Raw genomic sequence first — 8,728 nt, 5'->3', positions numbered from 1 at the left:
ACAATCTCACACCCGAGGATGCCGAAGACCGGGCGAAGTGGAGAAGACTGAGCAGGAAAGCGGACCCTGGCGCTAGGCCGGGAAAACGCTAGGTCGAAGAAGAATGCTGAGCCGAACGAAGCCGAGAATGCCCGAAAGGATCAGTTTCGCCCCCCTGGCAATATTGGCCACTCGAAACGAGATTTTAAAGAACTTTGACAATAAAAAGTACAAAAACATGTGAAGTATTGTTTTCAGCGAATTTCCGTAAATTGACATAAGGGGTGAATTTTTTTAGGATACGTACACGAAATACTAAAGCTACGCAGCAAAATATTTTTCAGCATAAATAGTTATTTATATTCTCTTCATGTACTTGAAAATAAACACAATAAACAAATTAAAACGTGTATTAATCTTTTTATTTTAAAATGGATTTTATACAATATATTTAGCTGGCACCGAGCGGGCGCCGCTTTTCATCAGTATGAGTTAATAGGTGCCTCTGCAAATTACTTTTTAAAATGCACCGGTAATCGCAGTAGCTACATTTAAATGGCTTTTCGCCAGTGTGAGTCATCATATGATTCTGTAACTTATTTTTCGTAATGCACTTGTAGTCACAGTAGTTACATTTAAATGGCTTTTCACCAGTGTGAGTCATCATATGATTCTGTAACTTATTTTTCGTAATGCACTTGTAGTCACAGTAGTTACATTTAAATGGCTTTTCACCAGTGTGTTTCACCATATGCCTCTGTAACATACTTTTCGTAATGCACTTGTAGTCACAGTAGTTACATTTATATGGCTTTTCACTAGTGTGAGTAATCATATGATACTGTAACATATATTTCGAATTGCACTTGTAGTCACAGTCCTTACAATTGAAAGGTTTTTCATCAGTATGAGTTAATAGGTGCATCTGCAAATTACTTTTTAAAATGCACCGGTAATCGCAGTAGCTACATTTAAATGGCTTTTCGCCAGTGTGAGTCATGATATGATTCTGTAACATATATTTCGTAATGCACTTGTAGTCACAATGCTTACAATTAAAAGGTTTTTCATCAGTATGAGTTAATAGGTGCCTCTGCAAATTACCTTTTAAATTGCACCGGTAATCGCAGTAGCTACATTTAAATGGCTTTTCGCCAGTGTGAGTCATGATATGATTCTGTAACATATTTTTCCTCATACACTTGTAGTCACAGTAGTTACATTTAAATGGCTTTTCACCAGTGTGAGTCATCATATGATTCTGTAACGTATATTTCGAAATGCACTTGTAGTCACAGTAGTTACATTGAAATGGCTTCTCACCAGTATGAGTTAATAGGTGCCTCTGCAAATTACGTTTTGAAGTGCACCGGTAATCGCAGAAGCTACATTTAAATGGCTTTTCGCCAGTGTGAGTCATGATATGATTTTGTAACATATTTTTCCTCATGCACTTGTAGTCACAGTAATTACAATTAAAAGGTTTTTTATCAGTATGGGTTAATAGGTGCTTCTGCAAATTACCTTTTAAATTGCCCCGGTAATCGCAGAAACTACATTTAAATGGCTTTTCGCCAGTGTGAGTCATCAGATGACTCTGTAAATTATTGTTCAAAATGCACTTGTAATCACAGTACTTACGTTTAAATGGCTTTTCACCAGTGTGAGTAATCATATGATTCCGTAACAAATATTTCGTAATGCACTTGTAGTCACAGTAGTTACATTGAAATGGCTTCTCACCAGTATGAGTTAATAGGTGCCTCTGCAAATTACGTTTTGAAGTGCACCGGTAATCGCAGAAGCTACATTTAAATGGCTTTTCGCCAGTGTGAGTCATGATATGATTTTGTAACATATTTTTCCTCATGCACTTGTAGTCACAGTGCTTACAATTAAAAGGTTTTTCATCAGTATGAGTTAATAGGTGCATCTGCAAATTACGTTTTAAAATGCACCGGTAATCGCAGTAGCTACATTTAAATGGCTTTTCACCAGTGTGAGTCATCACATGATTCCCTAACACATCTTTTCTATTGCACTTGTAGTCACAGTAGTTACATTTAAATGGCTTTTCACCAGTGTGTGTCTTCTTGTGATTCCCTGAGTATAATTTTTGATTGGACTTGTAATCACAATCAAAAGCTTTATTATTAGGTTTTCTATTCCTTAGTGACATTCTTTGATGATCCAAAGCAATGTTCTCTCGGGTTGAATTACGTGTTTTTCCCAACGACAAGTGAGTGATTATGTGTTTCTCCAAAACCGACTTGTTCCTGAACCGTTTGCCGCAATGGTGACATTGACAGATGGTGGCGGTGACATGGGGTGTGGGTGCGGGCTCGGTGGCGTGCAGCTTGTATGTGCGGCGGCCGACCCGGCAGGTGCGCCGCTCCGCGTCCACCAGCAGGCGCTCCAGCCTGACCGAGCACGAGCGGCGCCGACCCGACACCACAGCAGAGGAGACAAGAGCGGGCGCTGCAATACGACATAATAATACTAATGGATTGCATATTTAAAGACCGTCCACATGCAAATCAATATTCTGGCATAAAAAAAGAACAATTTATCCTGATATATTACGCGGGATGAAACATTGAATCTACTGCCTGCGTTGAAATGAGAGCCAAGTTCAATATTACAGATGTAGTGCATATTTGTTTTCCTTCGTATTTTCTCGGAAACCTTCGTATTTGTCATGTCAATCAACCTCAATACTTTGTGTAACTGATAACATTTTTTATGCATTATTAGACAAATTCTATTTGTTCCTGTTTATTATTTCAATAGTAAAACTAATCCGTTTTCCGAATTTATACTTAAATTTACGCAGTATTTTAATTTATAAAAATTACATTTGTTTTAAGACGAAATGTTGGGAAACTTGGTAAAACCCGGAAGTTGATAATGTTTGTGTGTGATTTTTGGGGTTTGTAATTATTTTATATTTAAAATTATTATCATAGGAATATCACAAATATTGTACCTTAAGATTTTCCTATATCTTTCACTAATAATTATACAGTGTGGAAAGATAAGTCAGGCCCTGGAGGGAAACTACCATAAATCTTTAAGCTGGTTCATTTTACTTAAAGGAGACATTCTTTTATTTTTTAAAAGAAACAAAACTGTATATATTAATTATAAACGAATAAAACCGATTATCGTTTTAAAAACTTGTTATTTAAATGTGCAGCGAATAAAATAATTTAAATAAATTTTCGGTTACTGATGAAGTTAAAGTGACGTCACAAAGTTTGTGTCTCCCCCCTCCCCCATGTCACACTATGTCACATTTTCTTGGCCCCCTCCTTCCCCCTAAACGTGTGATGTAATTAATGGATGACCCCATTGCCCTTATGACGGAATTAGCCACATTGACCTTAGTCATAGTACTGTGTCACATTGTCATAATAAATTAAAATATTATCATAGAAAGTACATAATTGAATTTGTTCATAGAAATCCCTCTAACCTAACTTACTCCTAAACTTACAGTGCTTATAATGGCTGTATCAGAGCTTTTTATTAGTGTTTCTTTAGGTGAATAATTAAGTGTTGTTTTAGCTTGCACTTGTATGCGCAATAATTGCACTGTAAATACGTTTCATTTGTGTGTGTCATCTCGTGAGTTCGTAACTGCTTTTTCAGTTTGCATTTGTATTCGCAATAACTACACTGGAAAGGCTTTTTATCGGTGTGTTTTGCTGCATGATGACGTCGTAGTTCTGATTTGTTTGTGCACTTGTAGTCACAGTTACTACATTTAACAAGCTTTTCCCCGGTGTGTCTTATCTCGTGGTCTCGTAAATTACCTTTCTTCTTGGACTTGAAGTCACAGTATTTACATTTATAGGGTTTTTCACCAGTATGTATCATCTCATGAGCTCGTAGGGTTTCTCTAAGACGGCTCCTGTGGTCACAGTACCTACACTGAAAAAGCTTTCCTCAAGTGTGAATCATGAAGTGCCTCTTAAAGCTTGATTTCCGCGTACACTTATATTCACAGTAGTAACATTTAAATGGCTTTTCACCAGTGTGAGTCATCAGATGATTCTGTAACTTATTTTTAAAAATGCACTTGTAGTCACAGTAAAGACATTTAAAATGGGTTTTCACCAGTGTGAGACATCATATGATTCTGTAACATATTTTTCCTAATGCACTTGTAGTCACAGTGCATACAATTAAAGGGTTTTTCATCAGTATGAGTTAATAGGTGCCTCTGCAAATTACCTTTTAAATTGCACCGGTAATCGCAGTAGCTACATTTAAATGGCTTTTCGCCAGTGTGAGTCATGATATGATTCTGTAACATATATTTCGAAATGCACTTGTAGTCACAGTAATTACATTTAAATGGCTTTTCATCAGTGTGAGTCATCATATGATTCTGTAACATATTTTTCCTAATGCACTTGTAGTCACAATAGTTACAATTAAAAGGTTTTTCATCAGTATGAGTTAATAGGTGCCTCTGCAAATTACCTTTCAAATTGCACCGGTAATCGCAGTAGCTACATTTAAATGGCTTTTCGCCAGTGTGAGTCATGATATGATTCTGTAACATGTATTTCGAAATGCACTTGTAGTCACAGTAATTACATTTAAATGGCTTTTCATCAGTGTGAGTCATCATATGATTCTGTAACATATTTTTCCTAATGCACTTGTAGTCACAATAGTTACAATTAAAAGGTTTTTCATCAGTATGAGTTAATAGGTGCGGCTGTAAATTACCTTTTAAAACGCACCGGTAATCGCAGTAGCTACATTTGAATGGCTTTTCACCAGTGTGAGTCATCACATGATTCCCTAACACATCTTTTCTATTGCACTTGTAGTCACAGTAGTTACATTTAAATGGCTTTTCACCAGTGTGTGTCTTCTTGTGATTCCCTGAGTATAATTTTTGATTGGACTTGTAATCACAATCAAAAGCTTTATTATTAGGTTTTCTATTCCTTAGTGACATTCTTTGATGATCCAAAGCAATGTTCTCTCGGGTTGAATTACGTGTTTTTCCCAACGACAAGTGAGTGATTATGTGTTTCTCCAAAACCGACTTGTTCCTGAACCGTTTGCCGCAATGGTGACATTGATAGATGGTGGCGGTGACATGGGGTGTGGGTGCGGGCTCGGTGGCGTGCAGATTGTATGTGCGGCGCCCTACCCGGCAGGTGCGCCGCTCCGCGTCCACCAGCAGGCGCTCCAGCCTGACCGAGCACGAGCGGCGCCGACCCGACACCAGAGCAGAGGAGACAAGAGCGGGCGCTGCAACACGACATAATAATACTAATGGATTGCATATTTAAAGACCTTCCACATGCAAATCAATAGTCTAGCATTAAAAAAAAAACTTATCCTGATATATTACGCGCTTCGAGCAACACGGAAGGGGGGCTCCATTCGCACTATTTCCCCTCTGCCTAGGTACAAGATCAACTGATCTAGCGCGGGTAATAAAACTAGTTGCGCTCGGATTTTTCACTAGACCGTGTTCAGACGCGCGCGTGAACACAGTAGCAGAAGAAATGCCTAATTACTCGGTTATTTGAAAAGAGGTCTGGGACATCAAATTTACAAAAAGAAGGAAGGAAGGAAGGTTACATTTCACATGTAATATTTATTTCACATATCATACATATAATTACATTTAAACACAATTATTATATTTTAGTCTTATGTTATTGTTGGATTTATTGATTTTGCTCGCCCAGTATCAATTGCGGATCAGTTGAGCGACAAATCCGACTTCTTATCTCTCAGAATACTTCGACGAAAATGTGTTAGTGTGCGTATTGTGTTGTGACACTTGTCACTCGTCCGTACACAAAAAGAGATCGAGGTTTGCAAGATTTGTCTTTGACATGTGTCATTTGCTATGTATTTGTGTCGTCATTACAGATTGGATTTTGAATGTGTGTGAGAACTTGAGAAGTGCGACTGTGTGCACCTTTCCCCCCGCAAAACATGGCAAAAAGATTTGTACGGTGAGATATCGCTTGCTCGAAGATTACGCGGGATGAAACATTGAATCTACTGCCTGCGTTGAAATGAGAGCCAAGTTCAATATTACAGATGTAGTGCATATTTGTTTTCCATAGTGTTTTCTCGGAAACGTTTGTGTGACAAAAAAAAAATTATGCGTTATTAGAAAAATTCTATTTGTTCGTGTTTATTATTTCAATAGTAAAACTAATCCGTTTTCCTAATTTTTACTTCAATTTACGCTGTATTTTAATTTATAAAAATTACATTTGTTTTAAGAGGAAATGTCGGGAAATTTGGTTAAACCCGGAAGTTAATAATTTTTGTATGTGATTTTGGACAGGATTTTTGGGGTTTGTAATTATTTTATATTTAAACATTTTATCATAGGAATATCACAAATAAAGTGATAGCAGTAAGATTTTCCTATATCTTTCACTAAGCTAATTATACAGTGTGGAAAGATAAGTCGGGCCCTGGGGGGAAACTACCTTAAATCCTTAAGCTGGCTCATTTATTTATATAATATGGCTGTATATTTACATAAATATGATTTCGCCTATGCAACATCTAACACTGATTACGCAGTGAAAATCGATGTTATATATTTTTTACTATTTTTCCTAGAATTAGTAAACAATTATGTGATACATATATTAATTCCAAGCAATTTTTTTGTTTTTGTATCGGCAGCTGACTGTACAGTCACCTGCAATAATATGTTACGCAACGATGGCCGCAAAAATATCTACACGATCTTAATTGGGAGTAAGAGCCATTAGTTTAGTTTATTTATCTCAATATACAATTTTCACACAGTTAAAATATAAAATAAAATTACAATTAAAATTTAGTACATAAATTTCTTATGTAATGCAAATAGAAATAAAATAAAAACGTCAAAATGTCACAATAGTAAGAAATATAAAAATAAACAATCACGTCCGTTGTCAGACCGTCAACAGCTCCTGAGGATGCCTCGTAGAGAGGCGAAACACGTGTCGAGTATTATTCTTTTGGTGGTGGTTTGTTATTTTTATTTGCGTATTTATTTTTGCGGTGGGAGGGTGGGAACATTAATTGCATGCAAAAAATACGCAAGTAAGTATAACGGGTTAGCACTGATTGACTAAAATAAACAATGTCAAATAGAAAAATTAAATCAGTTTCAGAACTAGAAAGTACAAATCATAGTAAAGTATGTCAATAAAAACAAGACCGAAGTGATTCCATAAGTGTTCCTGGACAAAGTTTTGTACGGAACACTAATAACTACTAAGTCTAAAAAAAGCGGCCAAGTGCGAGTCGGACTCGCCCATGAAGGGTTCCGTACCAGCAAGTAACATAATAAAATTGCGGTTTACGATTTATGACGTATTAAAAAAAACTACTTATCAGATCTCGTTCAAACAAATTTTCGGTGGAAGTTAGCATAGTAATGTACATCATAAATTTTTTTAGATTTATCATTCCATTATTTTAGAAGTTAGAGGGGAGGGGGGGACACATTTTAACACTTTGGAAGTGTCTCTCGCGCAAACTATTCAGCTTAGAAAAAAATGATATTAGAAACCTCAATATCATTTTTGAAGACCTATCCATAGACACCCCACACGTATGCGTATGATAAAAAAAAATTTGAGTTTCAGTTCTAAGTATGAGGAACCCCCAAAATTTATTGTTTTTTTTTCTATTTTTGTGTGAAAATCGTAATGTGGTTCACAGAATACATCTACGTATCAAGTTTCAAGAGTATAGTTCTTATAGTTTCGAAAAAAGTGGCTGTGACATACACGGACAGACAGACAGAGAGACATGATGAATCTATAAAGGTTCCGTTTTTTGCCATTTGGCTGCGGAACCCTAAAAATAGAATAGAATACAAAATAGAATGTTTTTTATTGACAAAAGAAATCAATCTTACAGACACATGGACACAGGTGGATCCCAAACTAGGATATGCCTGTGACTTGGGCTCCCAGAATGCAATTGACATTACAACATTTTACAGAATATAATATGTTACCGACATTTAAATAACTAAGAATTAGTATAAAAAAAAGTTAAAGTTAGGTTCAATAATTAAAGAGCTTACAACTACGAGTAGTTACTAACTAATTAATTTATAAATTATGTTGTTCAAAAACCAGCAATATATGTGTAATAATATAATATATCATGGTATAGTTCATCATACAAGCACACACACACAACACATAAACACACATACACTCACACAACACACTTACGTAATTATCTTAGCAGTAGGTATAATAAATAATAGTAATAGTCTAACGGTAAATATAAATGTATAAACAGATGAGTATATATATAGTTGATACTGGTCTAAGGGCAATGTCATATTTCTATCATCCGTGTTAAATTATAAAAATTGTTGCCATAAATGTTGCATTGTATATGTTTAGTTCTATATGTAAGCGATCAGACCTTCGGTATAAATTTTTAACTTGTGTATACTTCCCAACCAACGTTTGCTGCAATGCTAGAACTAGCGGTGGTTTAATCCCTGATCCCTATAAGACAGGTTTACCTAGTTTAGGGCTCAGGACACTATTCCTAGGCTGTCTAACAATAGAATACTTTTAAAAATGTAATACCCTTCTACAATGTAATAAGCTGCATTTTTGATACCTAAATAAATAATTTTTCATTTTAATTTTTTCAATTAAAGTGAGTGAGGATGTGTGAGTGAGCGTGTGTGTGTGTTTGTATTTGTGTGTGTGTGTGTGTGTGTGTT

At 35.9% G+C, this 8,728-nt stretch overlaps 1 protein-coding gene across 1 annotated transcript; it reads right to left on the bottom strand.

Annotated features, from left to right (window-relative positions):
- Nucleotides 1–430: 430 nt before the first annotated feature.
- Nucleotides 431–6,071, bottom strand: LOC134677292 (zinc finger protein 729-like). Its single transcript, XM_063535725.1, has 4 exons — nucleotides 5,972–6,071; nucleotides 4,085–5,253; nucleotides 3,519–3,912; nucleotides 431–2,457 (listed from the first exon to the last, which is right to left on the bottom strand). Exons 1-4 carry the CDS (start codon nucleotides 6,069–6,071, stop codon nucleotides 431–433), a joined length of 3,690 nt encoding a protein of 1,229 aa, XP_063391795.1.
- Between the last annotated feature and the right edge of the window lie 2,657 nt (nucleotides 6,072–8,728).

Source organism: Cydia fagiglandana, chromosome 26 (assembly GCF_963556715.1).
Source record: "Cydia fagiglandana chromosome 26, ilCydFagi1.1, whole genome shotgun sequence".
In the NCBI taxonomy this organism is placed as follows: domain Eukaryota; kingdom Metazoa; phylum Arthropoda; class Insecta; order Lepidoptera; family Tortricidae; genus Cydia; species Cydia fagiglandana.
The sequence above is the reverse complement of the archived record's forward strand: the minus strand, read 5'-3'. Positions and strand labels throughout refer to the sequence as shown.

Bases quoted from the DNA above. Each gene is read 5' to 3' on its own strand.
- LOC134677292 (XM_063535725.1), bottom strand. From the start codon at position 6,071: ATGCACTACATCTGTAATATTGAACTTGGCTCTCATTTCAACGCAGGC. The intron at 5,254-5,971 runs GTACAAATCTTT...GTCGTGTTGCAG, and splicing joins CGAGCAAGCGATATCTCACC to CGCCCGCTCTTGTCTCCTCT. The intron at 3,913-4,084 runs TAAATGTCTTTA...AAGCTTTTTCAG, and splicing joins ACACTGGTGAAAACCCATTT to TGTAGGTACTGTGACCACAG.